A 22,450-nucleotide genomic window follows, 5' to 3' on the forward strand; every position below is an offset into this window, starting at 1 on the left:
AAATACTGTGAGGATTTTCCATCAACGGTCTCAAAGGCTTGCAGGGAGAATTTCAGGCCACACACCTTGTATGGCAGATCAATTTGGAAAGTCATAGTTGTAGAGTAAAAGAGTTACAGTAGCTCTGTTTTGTTGCATTCATTTCAATATCAGGATCACCCAGCAGCAGGGAAACTGGGGCAGTCATCTTAGGAACCTCATGTTGTGGAAGGCCACAAAAGGCCCCCTCAATTCTTTATCCTATACACTTCACCAGTGAGAGCACACGTGAACACATCTGAAATATGACTTCTGTATGAATTCTTTCCAACCTCACATGTAAGATGCTAGAGGTGCTCTGCAGATGCCCCGATCTCAACTGGCATCTGAAAGTTATGCACTCCTTTAAATAGAGATAATAATTGTCAAGTAATTTTATCTCAACAAGTGTTTGACAACGGGACTGGTGGGAAATAATATCTTGCAATCCTCCTGCAGTGCTATGGAGAGAACAACTTCAGACGTGGAGATGACGGCAGCGCTCACCTGTTTCATTATATTTGTGTTTACTGTAATCTGCAGAAGCGTTGCACCCCATAGTGCTAACGGTGCATTCCATTCCTGGTTTTAATCACTGCTGGAAGGAAGCATGCCTCTCTCAGCCGTTGGTGTTATATGGTCTGCTGTGTTCTTCCTCCAGCCACAAGGCAGGCTCCTGTGCTCCTCACACCACCACTAAGAGGAGGAGAGGAAAATACACTCGCTTGGCAATACAGAATATAAAGTACCTACAGTCACCCATAATGACTGTGAAGCATATCCTGCAAAAACCATACCAAGTAAACCATACCTATTTTGTACTCCCCCCCAAAAATAACCAGCCCTCTTAACACCCTTCTTGACTGAAAAGGTGCCCTACCATCCTACTTACCACCTTACGCCTCTGTGTCCCAATGCTGATAAAGACTTCGTTTACAGACCCTTTGCAGATGCTGGATGAATGGAAGTCCCCACCACCGATTGATACACAACACAATAAAAACCACCACCAACTGCACAAGGGCCATATAGTGGTGCCATAGCAAATTGTTTCCTAAGCAGATTTCATTCAAATAAAGCACCATGTTTTCTGTTGCATTTTTACAGAAAACATTCTAACAAAAAAAAATTTGGTTTCATAAAAAAAAACAAAACAAAAACGTACAGGGCATTTTGTAGTGTGGCTCTCTGGGTTCGTATTCTGGCACTTACTCATCCCCTCACTAGATGGAATCAAACATTAATGCCATATACTTCAAAATTAACAAGTTCAAAAGACTAACATCCCCCAGAAATACAAAATAGGTTAATTTCTAGGTAATAAAACATCACGGATGCTCTGAGAGAGACTGGATTTTGCGTTAGCTGAAGATTTCTTATGTGATCACAGTGATCACTCTCCTCTGTCTCCTGGGGTATGTTTCCCTCTAGTAATTCTAACACATCCCAATTATTGCATTTGTTCTTTTTGTTTCATTGATACTCATTCTTCTTTTAACTGGGTTTTAAAACAAAGAAGAAATCCATTAGCATAAAATGAATGCTTAACTGCTTTTGCTTTTTCTTAATTAGCAAACGGAGGATAAGAGACAGGAAAATACAAATGCATAATTGTTCTGTTTTCTGCTTCACTAGTCAGAATGCCTTTATTGTTGTGAGACTGTTTCCAGTTTGTATGTATTTATTAATCAATCATATTACATTTATACCCTATTTTCAGCATCCCACAAAACATGGGTATCGCACACTTGAGCTAGGTCTATCATCATCCAAGTCAGTATTTATTTCAGTAAAGAAGTACTTGAGGGGTTTTCTTCCTCGTGATGGACTATGCTTTTCTTCCCTCTGAAGTGAAACTGAAATCCAAAAAAAGTCCTGTTACAGTAAGTTTGAGCCAATCAGTGGTTTTAATAGCATCAAATACAGCACAGATACTGCTAACAGCTTAACAGACAATTGTTATCATTCTGAATACCGTCTCCTCACGTGCCCCATTTAAGAAAATCATGAGTCTTCACCAGTTCATCTCAAACCAGCCAGCTGGAGATCTGAAGACTAAGACCAAGTACAGAACACTTAGAGCTCACAGTCTAAGCCTTCTTCTAGCATGACCACCTACACTGATGGGCAGGGCAACATGTCTCCAGCAACTAGGCAACAAGAGCCCCAAACAGAACTATCAGTGCTTCTCAGGGCTCCACACACTCCATGGCAGTCAGTGGGCTGTCCCAAGCCAGGGGCACCTGGAGGAGGATGACTGCACCTTTCCCCTACCTCTAAGTTCTTCTATTTATAGCACCACTTTGAGCAAAGAAATAAAGAGAGAGGCTAGAATAGAATTTTATGCTAACAGCAGTAAATGAAGCCTTAAACACATAATCAAAGCTTGGAGGAAATCTTACACAATATCAATAAACCCCTTAAAAATGCCATAGCTGTCCATCAGTGAGCTAATCCAGGGGAACCACCACCATCAATCCCAAATGCCTCTATTCTACAGTGGGCACAGCAAACATTCAAATTACTACCTTGTTTCCCAATAGCTTCTCACAACTCACATCTCCAGGCTCCAGTACAACCACATCAACTGGAGACTCGAGCAAGCACAACTTCCATCCAGGCCCAGTGAATTCACTTTCTGCTGTTCTGGACCAACCAAAAGACCATGAGCAAAGGGAACAACGCACTGTGAAAACAGCCAGCATCTCCTACAAGCAAGTGCTCTTCTTCGCTCCTAATTGAGCTGCACTCTTTTCCCAAGGTGCATCAGTTCAAGCTGGCTCTGCTCCCTGCCAAACTCATAGAAAAATACCAAGCAACAACCACGAGAGCCTTCCACAGGTAAGAAGGCTGAAAAACAAGAATCTGAAACATTAAAGTGCTTTCTATGAACACTGCATTTGCAATGCAATGCGAAGTTCCTGGTAAACAACCATTTGCCATTACAAAAGATCCCCAAGTGTTCACAGATGAAATGCAAAGTTGGCCTTTTCTCAACGTATGGAAAAAGGTTTCCTAGATATATATTCCTAGATAAGAATTCTGGACATAGTGCTGTGCTAGAATTCTGGATATTGTACCACTGATTTACCTTTAAGAGAGAGTCTGTCACATTCACTAAAAATCAGGCAATAGTTCAGATACAAGTCTAAGAAACTGTTACATTTCCCTCAGTTCAGCAAAAAGGCAATTTTGTGATAGACAGGCACTGAATACATAGCCAATCCAGTGAAGCAAAATAAAACACTGCTCCAATCATGCCAACAGACATGCACTAAGCAAAGCAGAAGTGGCACATCCTGCTCTGAGAGCTGAACTGTAGCAAGTATTCAGAAGTTTGGGTTTCAGAATCAGCAATGTCAAGAGCCTGATTTACAGAGACGATGAACATGCAGCATTTGATCCGAACGTAATAGGTGCTGCGCCAAATAATTAAGCCTTCAGTTCAACAGTCACAGAAAGACAAGGCTGCCTCAAAAATAATGAAAATCTTGCAAAGATTTATGGCTTCAATGACATCAGGCTGCAGGTCCTTTGGGCAGCGAACCATTCTTTCAAGCCTCGCTCATCTTTAAAATTTAGATATGCCATGCTATTGTAGACAAGTGTAAGCTAGGCCAAGCTTGTGGACATGGAAGCCATACAAATGACAGCTGCTAAGCTTTAACTTCTCAGCTTGACTTGTTTCTTATCTTTGATTACAAAGATTGAAAAAAATGTCCTTTTTGTTTTAGTTTGGATAAAATTTCCACAGGTATGCTACTTCCTCTGTAAGTTGTTTCAGTATCTTTCTCCATCAGCGTGCCTCCTGTCTCCCCTCTCTCCCTTTTTCAACCATACTTAGTAACATACAGTTACCATCTCTGCCCATAAAATGTTAGAATGTACGTGTGGTTGGAGACGTAGTGACACAGGGACAGTTTTCTCCATAAAGATCAGATAGGTGGATGGGTACTTCCCATGCCAGAGGCTTTACTTTGATGTCTTCTCGCTACTAATATTTCAACTTTCTTCAACTCACAAGCTTCATTCAGAACTGCTTTCCTTTGGAAGCAGGGACTTCAGAGTACTGAGAATCATGAAACATTGGTTTATGATGGATTCTCTTCTATGCAGTGCTGAGGAAATGAAGGAGGAAGGAGCAAGATACTGTAGAAAAGAGAACGTCGTGCATTAAATCATAACTTCCAGGTTGGTACCTGTAGAGGGACAGCTCTTCAAAACTGTCTTATTGCCAGAGCTGAGGTTGTCAAGGGTAAGGATCTAGAGATGATTTAGAGATTTCATTAGCTAAAAGACTCACTCTGCAAAAAATGGGATGAAGCTGCCACAGACAACCAATGCAGTGAAAGAGAACTTGGCTGTGGACTACCAGAGCAATAAATCAACACTGAATTTGGTCTGCCAAAGGGTGACACAAGAAGATCAAATACAGACAAAGCAGTACATGCTTAAGTCTGTGTTCTTTTACATCCACAGGACAAATTGGTATTTCTATTAAGTGAAAGAAAGAAAGGAGAAAGCCTTTCTGTTTTAATAAATTTGTTTCAAATATACAGCAGACAAAAATTTTTAGCTTGCTCAGAGATGCAAGGCTAAGCCCTATACAGAACTGTTGGAATCACTTCTGGCAATGGTGGCTGATAGACATCAATGCTTGGGCCAGGAATCAATATTGAATGGATGTAGTAACACTGGGAAACCAGCAAAGCCATAGTGAAAGAAAATAGGATGAAGACATTCCAGCTTATTAAGGTAGACTAATATTCCTGAGCCCAAAACTGTACTGCAAAAGTAAGGAAACAGAAGATCTGAAAAGGTGTGAACATGGTGATCGTTCAAACACTCAGTTCAGGAACTGTATGTAAATCCAGAAAGAATCTGTAGGAAAATGATGTGTGAAAGTTAGTTCATGCTACCTGCACTCAATAAAGCATACGTTTACACAAAGCATTTGCACTTTTTGTGTAGAAAATAAACAAAGCAAGCAGTCTCAGTTTTTGCACAGAAAGATTGTGGGGAGAGTGCTGTAATAAAGGAAGGTGGAAAATACAAGCACACAATTAGGGTGCAGATCACCCTGGATTATAAAGATGCTATCCATATCACTTTTCAGAAACTCTAAGTGCCTGAAAAGGAAAAGCCATTAGGAAGCCAGCAGAAAACTCAAAATCCTGTGGCCAAATTAGTTCTAGTAAGAGAACCCAACAAGAGTGTAAAAATCAACAACGGTTGCAGTTTCTTATCACAGAGAAAAAGGGAAATCTGAATTATACATTGTCCTGCAGATAATGAGCAGAAGCTTAATGACATCCCATGACATTCCTTCTCCTTACTTGAAGGGAAATATGGACTAAAACGTAAAACTCGAGAACAAATGTATTGAAATTTGAGCCAATCTACAAATGAAATTCATGCTGCAGATGAAATTTATATTGGTTTTAATGAAGGTTAAGTTAAGCATCAGAACTATCATCACAGAAAGTCTTTTTCCTAAAGCAAAAAGTATAAGAAATATAGGAGTCTCAGAGCTATTTGATCTTACCCGTATTCAGAAGCTCTGGATAACTGATCCAGTCCAGGTCAAACTTGACAGCTTGAAGCACACTGATTTTTCTCAGGGCAAAAGCATTGACCCTTCTCTCATTCACTTTGAAGACCTAGGATACAGGCAAGTAGCTCTTTAAAAGCGAGCTAAGAAAAAAAAATATATCTGACTTGAAGAAATTACCTGCTTTTTTCCACAAGAGTTACCTTTAGAAGCTTCCTTTCGAAGCAGAAGCAGTCCCTTTTTGGAACCTGAACTGCATAATGAGGGGCGCAGCTCTGCAGAACCAGCACTCGAATCCTCCCTGGGGCTCTGGAGCTCACAAAGCACTTACTCTCCACCTACTGATACAGCCTCCCGAGAGGAAATTTCTTGAGCCTCACTCCTCAGAAGCAGTCAAGGGTAAATGCCATATTCATCATGATGCGGAAGTTCTTGGCTGCAGCCCTCCAGCTGTGCTGCTTGCATGCTATTGGAGATCTGTCTAGTCACCGTGCCTCCTGTATCTCAGGCAGAGAAAGGGATGGGCTGAAGTTATCGTCTGCACATCTGAAGTCACATGGTCTCTCTCCAGAGGAAAGGCCTTTCTGCTGGGATGAGGCAGTGATTTGCATTTTAGCAGACCTACCTAGCACATGGGGGATAAACACACATACAGACCGCCCAGGTATTTGGTTCCCTGATGTGACTGGCATGGTAATGAAAGCCCCTGAGGAACAAGTACTGCCAGATTCATTCGCCAAGAGGCACTGTATGCATACACTGGTATACAGATGCTATCTGCACACACATTCTGTGCATAAGGGTGTAATGAGTTCAGGGAACTTATTAGCTTGTCCCTCCCCAGTGTAATTCCTGGAAAGGGGTCAGTTTGCCACTGTAGCTGTGTGGTCAGGAAGCCAGGCTGCCATATACTCTGAAGTCAAACCCTGACCCTTGACTGCAGAGCCTGCACATCCTACCCACCTCCTTGCCTTGCTGCCTGTGGGCGCTCAGTCACCTCACAGGTGCCAGGAAGGGTGGAGCCATCAAGCCCAAAGCCATTTCTTACTGCTCAGTGTTGACACAACAGCCCCATACCCTGCAATTTTGAGCTCATATATTACCAAACAACCAGAATAAATTTGGTACTGTGATATTGCCACTATACTCTCAGCTACAGCCCTCAGCATCCATCGCACCACTAACCACTCATACCCCCACTCTGTCCTTCTACCCTCTTCTGAAAGCCAGAGAGGAGCTGCTCTCGTGGTCTCTCTGTGCAGTGATGGAGCAGAGCACAGCAGCCATTTTGCGGGGTCACAGTAGAGGCTGAGGCCTAAAGAAGGCCAGAGGTTACAATGCATGGGTTAAGGTCAGGGTTAGGATGCATATGGTGAAAGGAAGCACTGTGTGGATCGTGATCACAGTACTCCTTCCTCTGCAGCCTCTCCTCATGATAGCATTCACTAAGGCCAGGTCCTGCCCCCAGAACAGAGACCATCAGATGAAGATCTTGATGCCCTTGCTCCAAAGCTTTAGTAATACTACAGCATGGTATTTTCAAAAAATTTTTGCCATCAGCTTGGTGACAAAAGACATCAATTGCCACTGTGAAGGCACTTGGACACAGTGATCAGATCATCTTTTGGGACAGACAGAAGAGTTCCCTTACTGTGATAGAATGGGCACGTTTTTTAACATGTAAAAGATATCTGAAGTGCGAAGCCAGCAAGCAGAAGACACTGTGTGAAAAATGTGAATATGCTTTCTTTTTGATTGACTGAGCTAGTTCTTTGAGTTTCTGGAGTCCCGGACACAAGCTTCCATATTCAAAGCTACTCCTTTTCCGTGGAATGAGACAGCAAATAAAATCCACATGAGACACCCTAATTCTGCATGGCCCAGAAGAGTTTTGATGTTTGCTTTTCTGGCAGGATGCACTTTCCCTTATCCAAGTTACAGTAGCTAATCATTTATGTATGATCACACTGTTCTGCCAAAAAGCATGCAAGTAAAAATACATCATAACCTCTTTCCACTGCACTCTGGGGACACATCATTTATAAAATATTTACTGCATCTGATAAATTCATCCATATTGGCTTTTAGCAAGATTTCTGCATAATGAGAGGCCATCAGGCTTGTTCCAATAGCCAACAAATCCATCAGAAATCTTTCATCCAAGATCAGTGGGACAGAATCAAACCCTTAGTTGTTAGCTTCCGCAGGACAGCGTCTCCCAGCATGTTCTCTCTTGTTATTCATAGAAGCTGCTCATCCCCTCTCAGTGCTCTGAAGTGACCCAACAACCTGACAGTCAGATGTGTTGGAACGAGCCACCTCTCCAGTTACACACAGGGATCATAATAACATGTAGCTTTCCAAATAGCCTTTCCCATTTAAGCCCAAGGACATCAGCTGGACCTAATTAAGCCATCCTCATTTCCACATGAGGCAAAGGGAACATACCAGTCCCACCACCAAGTTATACACATGCTGAGCTTTTTTGCTCAGCAGCTACATATCACACACTAAGGAGGTGAAAAGCATTTTAGCAAGCATCAACAGACAGTAGGCAACAAAATTCTCATAATGTTTTTGAGCAGCCTAGCAGAATTAAAAAAAAAAAAAAAAGAAAAAAAAAGTTATGCTGCCAGTGCAAAAATCAGGAGACTCCTTTACAGGCAGCCCTTGAAGTAGCAGCATGCATTATGTTCACCAAATGCTTTGGAAACACCAACCTCCTGAGCCAGCCTTCATGCAGGCATTCCACATGCATAATTCAAAATCTGCTTCAGGCTTATGTCTCAGAAGCACCCACTACAAAGTGATGCAACCAACATTTTTCAAAAAGGCTGAAGATGATCATAGTCGGAGTGAATGTGCTCCTTCTGCACCGTGGTTCCCCTCCTTTTACCCTATCAAGCTTACGAAAGTATTTTTATGTGATCCAGCCATGTATCTTAAAGCCCTGGCCAGGGGACAAGTCCCCAGCTGAGTGATCTGTCAGTAACAGAAGGAATAAGAAGAGATAAAGGAGAAATAAATATACAGAGTCACGTTATCTGGCTTTTTCCTATCAAAATCAGTGTGATGACTGAAGCCTGTTGGTAAATGAGCCTTGCAAAGTTAGTGAGGGTAAATGAGAAAAGACATTTCCCTCAGTGGACATTTCTGGGATGCAAAGACAATGGACAAAAGACATCAAACTTAGCATCCCTGGCAAAAAGAACACAAAACCAGAAACAGGAGCCAAGGAAGGGTGAGAAACTACACAGGAACACTATGGAATCACCAGGGCACTCCCTGTAAAAATGAGAATAATGTAAAACATTAAAAAAAGAAAGCCACCAAAAATCCACAAAAAGATCAGCAGAAAAACTCAGCGGAATGTTCTGGAAAGCAGTGCCTAATGGCATAATTTGTAGACTCAGCCTACACTTGGAGCCTATGGAAACAACAGCCAACTACCACACTCAGACTTCGCCACCACTTCGTGAACCAACGCAAAGAAAAAAGAAACGGGCACGAAAACTGCCTGAGGAAAGCAGGGTCTGCATTTTGTTAGCGTGCTCCAGCACAAGATGCACCGACCAAGGTAAAACCCACACTTTGACAGGAAACTCCTTCACCGCTTCAGGCACACCGCTCACCCTTTCCCCCCTCCCAAACTGCCCCTCCCGGCCAAACCGCCAGGGAAGGGAACCGCCCCTCCGCACGCTCCTCCAATGGTCTGTTCCCTCCGTGTGGGCGGGACCGAAGGCAGTGGGGGGGAGGGGAGGGAGAAGAGCGCGAGCATTTCATCGATAGGTGGAGTGCCACAGCGGGCAGTTTCCGTAGCGGTTCCATAGTGTAGTGGTTATCACGTCTGCTTTACACGCAGAAGGTCCTGGGTTCGAGCCCCAGTGGAACCAGCCGGAATGTCCTTTTTCGTCTCAGGTTATTTACCTTCAGTTTAGGCCTCCTATTTTTCTCTCAAAATGGGTAACTTTATTAAACTCATTAAAAACGTGCAGGCTCTCCGTGAAGTGGAGGAAGAACGGTGTATGGAGCTGGGAGCAGAAAGGCCCTCCAGTCAGGAGAGCCCTGCCAACTGGAATCACTGTGTTACTTGTACACTCTCATCCCAGTGCGTAAGTGGCACAACTTCTTGAGAGACAGCCCTGAGCCTGCCATAGGCCCTGTGCAACAGCACCTTTTCTAACAGTCCAAACATAATTTAGACAGAGTTACTGCAGGACTTGATTTTTCACCCTAACAAGCACATCAGAACCATAGAATAAGTCCCTTAAGATCATCAAGGACATCCATCACATAACCAAGTCTGCCACTAACCATGGCATTTAGTGCCTTGTCCTCACACCTCCTGAACAACCTCCAGGAATGAGGACTCCACCAACTCCACTTTCTCTATGAAGAAATTCTTCCTCATATCCAATTAAGCCTCCTCTGGTGCAGCTTGAGGCCATTTCTTTGTGTCCTATCACTTGGTGTCTGAGAAAAGAGAACAAATCCCACCTTGCTTCAACCTCCTTGTAGGCAGCTGTAGAGAGCAATACAGTCTCCCCTGAGCCTCCTCTACTCCAGACTGAACAATCCCAATTCCCTCAGCCACACCCCGTTATTTGTTTGCCTCAGAGCATTTTCACTGTTGCATACAGCACATCATCTCATTCTGCAGGTGCAAGCCTTTAGGAAATGGTGACCGTTGGGTATGGATGCTGCCGCAGCACATGTCTGTGCATGGGAGCCCCAGCAGGGGCTGGGATGAAGAAGTTTCTGCGGGAGGAAGAGGCACAACAGGGCTGAATAGGCCCAACTAAGACTGAGACTTCCACACTGAGCCCCGCTTTTAGGGTAAAAGCTGGTCATAGCAGAGTTGCTTTCAGGTTACAGATCCAAAGCTGTCCACTACATCTAGAATTTTCCACTGTATTATATGAAAGCCTTCAGGGAAGGTACTTCCCATCATCCCTCCATGATGACTCCATGGTGCCCAGCATGCTGATGACAGCCCCAAGTCCCTGAGGTGTGGCAGGGGACTGGGCCTGCTCCTGGTGGGCAGCACCAGGTAACTAGTCATGTTGTGTTTTTTGCACTGAAGTGCTTTTTTTCAGAAGAGGACATAAGCCCACATTCAGGCTCCTTGAAATAATATTTTATTTTAAGAACCAGATCTTCAGCATGGGCAGATCGTCGTCACTCCATCCACTTCAAGCTCTTGAAGGTTTGACTCACGCTGCAAAAGCACTGGCAGTTTTCCTCTTTCAGCATGTCAGTATCCTACATCTGAGAGATGCCTACAATTAACACGTACACATATAAATGTGCATTTTGTATGTTCCCTAGCTGTGCTAAGACCAGTGTGTGCCAGTTACACGTTAGCACTGAGAAATTGCCTGGTGCATGTGCTTGGATCCCAGACATACAAATTTGTGTGTGTTGCTCTCATTTATCTGTCTGTCACTCTGACTTTGGGAGAAACACAAAATCACCATGTGGAGCCGTGCTTCCCTCACACATAAGCACCTTCCATTCCGGCCTGCCCTTCAAGGACATGTGTCCACACCACTGCTGGCCAAATTGGTCCAGCTCCAGGAGGTCTCTGTGCGTGCTTGGTGCCTTTTGAGAGTTCCTGGAGACACTGTTCTGATGTACTCAGAAGCAGATTCATTGCCCATGAGCTCTGACAGAAAGAAAGGTATGAGCAGAAAGTGCAAGCCTGTGTAAGAAGTTGGCATGTTGATCTTCAAATGGTACAGAGTTGTGGTTGTATCTGTTAACCAAGCAAAGCAAAGCACAGACTGGAGCACTGGTGTCCAGCCATCCACGCTGCTTAATTCTTAGTAAATTCTTAGGGTGGCCTTTTGTGTTATTTCAGACAAAGTGAAAGAAGAAAGAGTAGCAAAATATCAGAGGGCCACAGATATGTACAGAAATGTTTTAGGGTCAATGGAACACAAGCTGGACCTGAAGTAGAATGTGTGGCCTGAAGAGTGCACATGCTCAGGCTATCCCTGCTCTTGATTTACATAGCAGTATGGTGTAATCAGATTATCCTACTTTGGTCTTATTGCACCAGGCACAGTTTCATTCTACTATCAAAACCAATGCCAGGCTAAATTTCACCCTTTTTTTTAAAAAAAAAAAAAAAAGGCAAATGTTGTCCTTTCTGGTGTCCTTTCTGGTGCTGTGTTGTGACTTTAAAATATTTTCTGTCTTCTATACCTGGAAGTATTTGTCTCACTGCTAGGAAAGAACTACATGATTCATTTAGTAAGACTGCCTGTAGTGGAGGTGTTGCCATTTAAGGTTATTAAAAAGAAGCATTATTGACAGCATTAGACCCAGAGGGTCTGGAGTGCATTATGTTTATACAGAGGCTTCATTTTTAAAGCTCTCTGACTCATCTTGTGAACCAGTTTGACTTTTTTTGAATGATTTTTGTTCTGACTGTGCTTGTCTTGATTTGAATAATTTCCAGTGCCTTTGTTTTCACAAGCTCATTGTGTCACATTGCATTTTAACAATTAGCTCAAAAGGTGCACGCTTTGAAAAGGGTACAGCTGCTCAGTCATTCACCACTGGTCAGAGATGGGCTAGAATCAACATTATGTAACCAGAGAGAGTACCAAAGGACAGGGAGACAAATTGTGTTACCTGTTGATTTTGTTTCTCAGTTTTTCAACATATTTTTGCACAAAAACTGCCTTGGTGTTCTGTAGGGGGGGAATTTTATAACTAGGGAGCTCCTAGCTTTGAGGATATCCCTTTGAGTGCTATTTCTGAATATCATTCCTGAGCTATTGCATTTCTCACATGAAACCAAGACCTATGGCAGGACAGTCTGCTGACTCCTGCTGCCCTGAGAGGAGTGCTGAAAAAGAGCATAAGACCTCTGAACCAAAAATCAGGAGCTGCCCCAACCTTTGGAAAATGCCCCCAGAGAGCAGCAGCTCTTTCTGCCTGGGATAAGACTCTTACTTACTGCTGTGCCTCATGGTACTGGGAAGGAGGTGCCGCACAGTGTGGGGTGGCAGCAGGGAGTGGGATGCTCCAGGGCCAACCTGTTGAATGAGGCTTGTTTAGGTGAGATTTCATTATAAGAGCATGTGGAGGGAACACAAGGGAGATCGAGTCAGCCTCGTATCAGCCTATCAAGGTAGATGTGAAGGTAGGACCAGGTCCATCTCTGTGACCACTGGAGGGGGCCATGATAAGATGTCTACTAGAATCATAGAATCATAGAATCGTAGAATTGCTCAGGTTGAAAAGACCTTAAAGATCATCGAGTCCAACCACAACCTAACCATACTACCCGAACTAACAACCCTCCACTATATCATGTCCCTGAGCACCACATCCAAAAGGTTTTTAAACACATCCAGGGATGGTGACTCAACCACTCCCTGAGGAGCCTATTCCAGTGCTTCACAACCCTTTCTGTAAAGAAGTGTTTCCTGATATCCAAACCTAAACTTATCCTGCTGCAAGTTGAGGCCAATTCCCCTTGTCCTGTCATCTATCACCAGTGAGAAGAAACCAACCCCATTCTCACTGTAAGCACCTTTCAGATATTGGAAGAGAGCAATAAGGTCTCCCCTCAGCCTCCTTTTCTCCAGACTAAACAGCCCCAGTTCCTTCAGCCTCTCCTTGTAGGGCATATTCTCCAAGCCCTTCACAAGCCTTGTTGCCCTTCTTTGGATCTGCTCCAGCACCTCCGTGTCCTTTCTGTACTGAGGTGCCCAAAACTGAACACAGTACTCGAGGTGAGACCTCTCCAGGGCTGAGTACAGGGACAGGATGACTTCCCTAGTCCTGCTCACCACTCCATTCCTGATACAAGCCAGGATGCCATTGGCCTTCTTGGCCACCTGGGCACACTGCTGGCTCATATTCAGCCAACTGTCCATCAGTACACCAAGGTCCCTTTCCATCAGGCAGCTTTCCAGCACTCCTCCCCAAGCCTGGGGTTGTGTAGGGTTGTTGTGACCGAAGTGCAGGACCCGACACTTGGCCCTATTGAAACTCATACAGTTAACCTTGGCCCATCGATCCAGTCTATCCAGGTTCCTCTGTAGTGCCTTTCTCCCTTCAGGAGATCAGCATTCCCTCCCAACTTGGTGTCATCTGCAAACTTAGTGAGGGTACACTCAATCCCCTCATCAAGATCATTAATAAAGATGTTAAATAGAAGCTGCCCCGGCACTGAACCTTGGGGGACACGGCTCGTGACTGGCCACCAACTGGATTTAAGTCCACTGACCACAACACTTTGGGCTCAGCCATCCAGACAGTGTTTAACCCAGTGGAGTGTACACCCATCCAAACCGTGGGCAGCCAGCTTCTCCACGAGAATGTTGTGGGGGACAGTGTCAAAGGCTTTACTGCAGTCCAGGTAGACCACATTACCAGCCTTACCTTCATCCACTAGGCCGTTCACCTTGTCATAGAATGAAATCAGGTTTGTCAAACAGGATCCACCATTTGTAAACCCATGCTGACTAGGCCCGATGCCCTGGTTGATCTTTAACTGGTCCATGATGGCTCCCATTCCATAACCCTCCCTGACACCAAGGTGAGACTGATAGCTAGAGGATTGGCTTTCCTTCGGATGAAAGACCTAAAAAAATGGTGGACTCAAGTCTGGGTGTAGACAACTGCAGGGTGTAGACAACTCAGCTCATCTCTGCCATGCACCTATGGATTCATTGATGCTTCCCAGTGTCACAGGGCTATGATAACCCTCATATCAGGATGCTCAGACTGTCCATGTCACATACCCTGATGTGGCCAGGATGCATCATACAAACATAGAATCGTTTGAGTTGGAAGAGTCCATTAAAGGTTACCTGGTCACACTCCCCTGCAATGGACAGGGACACCTACAGCTCAGTCAGAGTGCTCAGAGCCACGTCCAGTCTGACCTTGAATGTCTCCAGGAAATTACAATACAGATATGCTGGATCTGACATCCTATGGGTGGGACATCCACAGTCTCCAGGTTTCCAAAGGTAGACAAGGCAGATCCCACCAAAATATCAGCATCCTTCCTTGTACAGAGTTTTCTGAATGGACACAGACCAGGAATCTGAAGGTAGATGGATCTTCATGCACCCACAGCCACATGAGCTGTGCTGTGATTTCATCTACTCCCTGCACATGCAGTCAGAGATCTTCTGAAACAAAGGAAGCTGCTTCTGAAGCAATAGCTGTCAAAAGCCCCCATTAAAAATTCACTGCTAGTTGCACATAATTAACAGAGGTTGGAGGAACAGGAGCAATATTTGCTGGAATCACCAGCAATCTACTGTTGTCTTGTTCTTTCAGTCATTTTTAAACCTGATTTATAACTGTCTTTCATGCTGGGTTGACAGCACCATATAAAGATAAGATATGATAGGTAGAACTGTTAGCAAAGGAAAGTTTATTTTTTTGTTTGTTTGTTTCAAAGTTTTACATCCCTGCAAGTGAAGAACAAAAGCGTGCTATTTCTGTTTGATCTAGTAATTGCAGTTTTCAGCCCCTTGCAATTAGGTGACTGAAAGAGCAATAAGTCCAGGGAAGATTCCTACACACACCAATTATTAGGACAGGCATCAATGATGCAGAGGTAAATAACTGGGGTGGAAGATAATTAATGCATATTACATACAATAGGCAATATGCACTGCATAAAACGGACTATGATTTATAAGCATTAGGCACATCCTCTGCCTTTGTATGATGGCTAAATGTGGTTTATAGTTAGGCATGTCCTTGTTCACAGTATCACAGAATCATTAAGATTGGAAAAGGCCTCCAAGATTATCTAGTCCAACCATCCACCTACCACCAATACTGCCCACTAACCCATGTTCCTAAATACCACATCCATACATGGACATTGTCTGAATACAGTCATAGTACCACACAGTACCACAGTGCTTTCTACCTTTAGCTACGGCACATGGAGCTTGACAGTAGTAACTGTGCAGTTGGCTTGATACTACTTGATAAAATCCTGAGAATGGTGGAGCATAATGTGCTTAGGTGAAGCTTTAGGTAATCTCATGCTTTCCCAGAAAGCTGAGCAGCAGGCTAAGGAGCTATTTCTGAAAGAGGAAGGAAAAGATGCGGTTCAAGATGGGGAACGTCCTGCTGTCTCTTCTTTTCTGGTACAAAGGTATGCACTTTTGTCTCTAGAGATGTGCTTTCAGATGTCCCCCTTTGTATTTCTTGTTTCATACAAACTCCTTTGGACTGTGAGGTACAGAGGGAGCTCTTTATGGAAGCAAAATAATCAGGGAAAAGAAAAATTGTGCAGGAGATCTGTAATTTACGTATACGAGTGAGCAGCGTTCTTACAGCTCTATGAATATTCAGTAGTACAACTCTGTTTCGCAAAGTAATTGCAGTGTAAAAAGATTGGCATGCAATTTGTCAAAATATGAATTTCCACAGAAAATTGTAGTGCAGCTGAGCCAGTGAGTAAATAATAATGCTGATTTGAAAAATGAGGTACAGTAGAATATGAAAAACCAGTTCTTCATTAATCAAAATTCTTGGTTAATCAAAAGCCACTCATTTTCTTTAGCAGCAAGACACTGCTGGTAGAGATCTGCTTTTCTTAAAGGCTCTTTCAGATATTTTGTCCTGGGGAAGAATTTCAAAGGCACTCTAAGAATAAAAATCATAAGTAAAAAAAAAGGGGAGGAGGGAGCGTTTATCAATTCCATTTTAATTAACCTCACTGTGGCACAAGGAGATTGCTTTCAGGTTGTGTTTGAACTTCTGACTTTTTCACAGCTGACAGGAAAGCTCTGAATGTCTCAAGGCTGGGGTTGCTCTTGCTGGGTGCTGTGCAGTATCTACCACCATCGGCATGTGGCTACAGTATGGTGTGTCCATCTGGGACAAAAATATTGGGCAGATCAGCTTTTCCCCCACAGGTGCTGAATTCTCCATTTTTACTTTTTTTCTAGATTCTTAAGTCTAGGACTTAAAAGTCCTCCTCTGTGTCTGTCAGTTACTTTGCTTCCTCACGCATGTCCAACTCACAGCCTGCAACTCCATTTTCAGTTGACATAAATAAATGACTGCATATTTTCAAATGGAGTGTGCAGAGTTGCAATCAGACTCAAAAATCTGACCGTGTCACTTTATTTTTATGAGAGTTCTCTTACCAGAGAAAAACATTCCCTGCTTCACAGTCACATCTTATTCATGTCATCGCTTTTTGGCACTGCCTACATTTGTGAACAACAGTTTTCAAGGATGAAGCACAGGAGGAATAACATTTCATCAAAAGCCTCTGAGGAACTCCTTGAGAGCTCACTGAGAATGGCAGCCACTGCCATCTAACCAGGCTGATGCATTAGTTTCATAAAGATAAGGTCACATATTCCAGTAGTTTTGTGGTTTTGTTGTGTTCTTTTCTTGTTTTAATTAAAAATATTGTAGATTAAAAGAAGTTTTGTTACTTATATACATTAACTATATTATCTATTTTATGAGGGCTGCTCCAAAAGTAATTCCTTCCATTTTATGATGTTAGCCCACAACATCAGGAGCAGATGGTAGCGGTATGGCAGTAAAAGTTGAACCTTCCCACCAACATCCCATTACATTTTGCTGCCGCGTGACAGATGGCAGCAGAGGGGCACTCTGACATAGGAGTGCGGATGAAGCAGAGGCATAATTGAATTTCTCCATGCAGAAAAAAAAGCACCCATTGACATTTACTGATACTTGCTGAATGTTTGTGGAGAACAACCAGTGGATGTGAGCACAATGAGGCAGCGGGTGGTGCGTTTCAGCGGTGGTGACAGCCACAGTGGATCACCTCCACTGGTGCAGACTGTTGTGAGTGCAGCACACAGGCTCCCGTTCACCACTGGTAAAAATGCAGAGCTAATGGCAGTGGATGTGTTGAAAAAGAGTATTTTGTAGTTGAGATTTTGCTCTATCAAACAGTGTTATTGTGCTCATTGTAGTTTCCATGGAAATAAATAGGAGGCGTTACTTTAGGAGCAAGCTTTGTGCATGTGGCCCAAGACGACTCCTCTTCACGCAGTGTGGTACAAGCAAGCCAAAAGGTTGGACACCCAAGGCCTACTGAATGTCCTGGGTAGGAAGGTGTTCCTCAAGTGGCCATGCCTCTGTTTCATCCTGGCATGCTCAGCTGTACTCTGCACTGTCTAATTCATAGGTCTTCCTTTTGATCTGCCAGCAAATACCTGTGCATTGCCTTCGTACCAGATCTCTGTGCTGTCCTTCATTTGGTGCCTGAGCTTCTTGGAAGGCTGTTTTTACCCAAACTGCACATTTTTCCCGATGGGTGGTGTAACTGCAATTACCCCTTGGAACAAACTCACACCTTGCTCTGAAGCCCTGGCACAGCTTGCTGTTAATAGACACCCACACATCAGGATATTTTCAGAGAGCCTGCAGTGAAAAAATCACTTGCAGGATCACTTTCCAGGCATCGCTATTTTGGTGTTTATTTATTTATTTCTTCATTTACTGCTTTTTTAAAAACCTACTTGTGTGTTTTCCATGGCCCAAGCATCCTCTTCTACCTGCTCAGTGTGCAGCAGCCCTTTGCCCAGGTCCCCTCGGGTCCCCTTCTCTTCCACCATGGGGAAGCACTGGTGGGTCAGCCTTGAGCCGGTTGCTCCAATGACAGCGTAAGCTCCTTAGCGATTCTTTCCTGCAGAGCCGCAGCTTAGGGGAGCACCCTGCCCCCGGGCTTTGCTGGGCTTCTGCTTGCTGGGAACCCCACAAAGCAGCAGCAACAACAGCAGCAGATGGGGCATCACGATCCTGCACCAGCACACAGATCTGTGGGCTGTCACAAACACACAGCACATCGATGTGACATACCAGCACCACATCGCTCCATCCCTGCTTGTCATGCGTCGGGTAAGAAGCACGTCTCAACAGTTAGAAGGAAGGGAGTTTTTTTCCCCTCTCTATTTTTTGCAGCTTTGAAAAAAAAAAAAACAAACAACAAAACAACACCCAACAACTAAAGGCCCAACCCCGCCTTCAGATCGCAGTAAATAACATCTTTAGTGCCACCCTTTGGCACAAGCAGTACATCTAACAAAATCACTAAAATTACTGTGCAGGCAGTGTACTGCAGAGCTCCGAGTGGGAAGGAACAAATGTGTCAGTAAGATCAGAAAAGGCCAAAAATTCTCAAGGGAACGCTTTAGAAAAAAATATAATTGATGTTCTCGAGAAAAGAAGAGAGGCAAAGGTTGATTTTTCTTTGTTTTTCTTTTTTTTCCCCAAGTATTTTCAAAACATAAAAGATTTGTGGAAGTGCTGAGGAGACAGCAGGCGTAAAAGAAAAATGAATTTGAATTAAATAGGTATAATTGTCATTATTTCAATACAGCTTTCATAAATTCCAGATAAATACTGGCACGTAGTAAGTGGAACACAAAACAGATGAACAAAAAGGGAAGCCAGATTAAATCATTGAAATAAAGGTGCAATACAAGAGAAAAGTGCCCCCACCAAGGACTCATCATGCCCCTTTCCAGGCTTCGTTTGTCATCTTAGAAGGAGGCTTCCTACTCTCTGGAAATCAAGGTGCTCATTGCACTGGACGGCTGCATGTCTTGGCCTCATGTTTTTTACATACCCCTCCACCCCCCCACCTGCTTCTTTGTGCTGGGGTGCTCATGGGAGCTGAAAACTGCAATTACTAGATCAAAAAATGTGATAAAGCCATTCATTGTCCTCTCCTTTCTCCTTCCTGAGATGGTTCTTCCAGGGCCACAGTCAAATCTCTCCCTGTTTTAAAATGTTTTCCTTCCTCTTGTGCAATGCCACACTCGTTGCAGGGGAGCAGCCACGCTGGGGACATGCAGGCAGTGCTCTGCACTAGGAGAAGCAGAGGGAAAGCAGTACTGCTCCTCTTTCTGAGCCCTGTTAAGTGCAGAGGCTGCTTGCACAAACAAGAGCTGATGTTTTTTTCCAGCTGAAGATCTAGGCCACCTGAATTGTAAAGTCAATGAACAGTCGATAACATTTTCCATGACCAGGAAACTTACCAGCTTACTCTGGTAAATCAAGTGACTGATGTTTACTCTATACTTTAATTCTCCATTTTGCATTACAGCGTGCCTTCTCATGCACGTACACACACTGTTAATTCTAGCCACTCTAAACAGGATGGCTTGCCATTGTGGCTCAGTGGTCAGGATGTCCAACACGATGTCTCAGAGGTGACCTCCTGAAATCCCTCAGCTCTGCCATCTTTCCTTCTGGCTGCACTTCCCTTCCTCCTTTCTTTCTCATGTCCAGGCACATTCTCAATAACCAGAGATTTTCTGACACCTGCAGTTATCTGCTCCTGTTGCTAAATGCCAGTATTCCATTGCACGGTGCCTCGTTGCTCTCCTGCCTGCCCTTTCTGGACTTCATGTTTATTGTTTCCAGCCTCAGTGCTCGGAGAAAAGCTTGCCTCCAAAAATCTATGGGATGAAGGAGAGCCAAAGAAACCTTGCCCCTCACCTGAATGTCCTTGCTGTTGCTTGTCCCCTCCTCCATTCTTCACCCACCAGAACCTCATGTAGTTGCTGTTTTGCCCCACCTGCAGCCAGGGGCTGCTACCTCCTCCCCATTCCACTGTCACCGTCCCCAAATCCAGTGCTGAGAAACAGCATTTGTGCCCAGCCACATGTTGGAGGTCTCTCACGGCCTGGTGGTTTGGGGGACAGAGAAGAGGCAAGATGTAACTCCCTGTTCCTCACAAATACACACAAATAATGTTTTATTTCAGTGAACTGATGGCTTGCTCAATGTCCTGGGGCACTGCAGGAGCTGTAAATAAGACTCTTTCTGTTTTAATGTTTTTTTTTTTCAGTCCTGTACTTTTAAAACAGCCTGCGGCAGTGGTGCAGACTCACGACTCTTCCATGAACTGCAGCAATTCGTTCTGTCTGACCTACAATTACCAATTATCTTTGTAACCTTCCTTGAAGGCAAACATGCTCACTATAAAAGCATGCCGACCATCACATTTTGAAACTATTGGCAGCTAGCTTTCCTCTTCATTTCCTTTGTAGGACAGGGCCCATCACAGCTGTAAACACACCAATATATCAATTGCTGCTTTTTCCAGCCAACTGCAGACAAGGGCATTGCTTTTTCTCCTTTCTTTCCCAACATCAGGGGACATCAGGGGGATGCTGTGGGATGCTTGGTCCGTTCATAGCCACCACTGCCCAAAGCCCAGCACCCCAATGGTCAAGCTACTTGCAGGATGCTGCTGCCTTTTGCAGTTAACCCACTTTGGCTTAGAATTGCAAAGTTTGTGCCATACTCTGGATTGGTTGAATAGGTCTTACCATTCACCCTGAAAATGACTTCTTTTGTTGTTGTTCACTCACAGCTGCTGGGTTTCCAACTGTAACCATCAGTGAGGGGCCAGAGTTTGGTCCTGGCTCTCAAATCAGGGACTCGGAAGGGTCTGCTTAAGGGCTCATTGCCTACCAGAAGCAACAGCCCTGCATCAGTCAGTGCCATTAAACAGAGCATGAAGCAGGCAGGAAATGTGCTTCATTGCTGTTACAGGTATGGTCCCAGCCTCTACCATATCAATCTGATGACGAGGAACATTAACAACTACAACTTTTCATCAGAGACTGATGTTAACTTTTTCAGCCAGGGCAGATGCCTTGGGTCAGCATGGAATATCCCAGCAGCCAGAACTGCTTGTTTGGGAACCTGAAGTGAGGGAGACCATCTCTGTGTCCATAAAACATTTTTAAGTATTTCTTTATCATTTTGTTCCTTGCTGCGGTCTTTCTTTTGGATTCTTGATACATTCAGGCTCACTGTCAAAGCTTAGGAGAAGCTGCATTTCAGTAATAAACAGAGCTTTGTGTACAGTTTATATTTCCGCTGATTATAATTGCACAGCATTTGTGAATCTTTTGAGATGAAACTTGCTGTGTAAATGCAAGATGTAAATTGCCAGCATTAGTTGGACCTTCCTAGGCTCAGCAAAGTTAGTGTGTGAATGAATAAATCATAACTAGATTTCAGTGAATAATTCAGAGCCTAATTCATTTGATAAAAAAAAATCTCTTTTCCTATTCTCGACATCACTGTTTGCAGATTGCTGTTTTCTTGTGGTTTCTGTGTGAAAGATTTTACTTGCTCCATACCTCAGCCCTTAATGGCCACAGTTCGCTGTATCTGTTGGAAATGTGAGGGCTGACATTTGGCTTGTATTGATGATTTATCAACAGTCATGGGAACTTTTACAAGTATTTTATTTTCACAGTTTTCTGGGCACTATTCTCCTTGTCTAAGTGCTATTAAAACAGCCTATTCTGGGCTTTGCGAAGAGGTAGGAGAGCTTTTTAGTAAGGATAGGGCTTGTAAAATATCATTGCTCGGTGACAGGCAGAAAATAAACCAGGTCAGGTGTTACAAAAATAGCAGTGCTTCCTCTTCAGTCACAGTACTTTTTCTTATAAAAAAAAAAAAAGAAAAAAAAAAAAAAGAAGGAAAGGGCGTTTTGCAAATAAGATTGATTGGGAAGATCTATTTACATTTTGTTTATCCTCCATGCAGCTCAGAGGAAGATTCTCATGAGAGCCACTTGGAGGGGTGCTGTATCTCCTCTGAAGCCACCAGTGATCTGCAATGGCTGTAGGCTGTGATTTCACCTGTCATCAGCTCTTATTTTTACAAGCTAAATGGGAAAGGAAAACTGTAGGGCACGAAGATGGCAAAAATGGATGGAGGCAACGTCAGTTGGAAAGCAGAGACTGAAACTGACATGAGCTTCTCCTCAGGATGTTTCAGGCATCTCTGATTGGAAAAAGGAAACATCAAAACCATCACAAAGAAAGCCCAGTGGCACAGTAGCAATGATATGGGCATATCAGTATCCTG

The 22,450-nt window shown here is 43.8% G+C and overlaps 1 protein-coding gene and 1 non-coding gene across 2 annotated transcripts in view; one reads left to right on the forward strand and one right to left on the reverse strand.

The window, feature by feature from the left end:
• PPEF1 (protein phosphatase with EF-hand domain 1) overlaps nucleotides 1-6,050 on the reverse strand; it is a 28,792-nt gene extending 22,742 nt beyond the window's left edge. The window contains exons 1-3 of the mRNA XM_003203063.5: nucleotides 5,773-6,050; nucleotides 5,564-5,678; nucleotides 526-714 (exon numbers count right to left, since the gene is read on the reverse strand). Coding sequence (XP_003203111.3) covers nucleotides 526-598 — 73 coding nt within the window. The 5' untranslated portion in view covers nucleotides 599-714; nucleotides 5,564-5,678; nucleotides 5,773-6,050. The remainder of the gene's footprint in view (nucleotides 1-525; nucleotides 715-5,563; nucleotides 5,679-5,772) is intronic.
• Nucleotides 6,051-9,389: 3,339 nt separating this feature from the next.
• On the forward strand, nucleotides 9,390-9,462 carry TRNAV-UAC (transfer RNA valine (anticodon UAC)). The gene has a single exon. It is a non-coding gene; the product is annotated as a tRNA-Val (tRNA).
• Nucleotides 9,463-22,450: the final 12,988 nt, after the last annotated feature.

Source organism: Meleagris gallopavo, chromosome 1 (genome assembly GCF_905368555.1).
Source record: "Meleagris gallopavo chromosome 1, MGAL_WU_HG_1.1, whole genome shotgun sequence".
Taxonomy (NCBI): domain Eukaryota; kingdom Metazoa; phylum Chordata; class Aves; order Galliformes; family Phasianidae; genus Meleagris; species Meleagris gallopavo.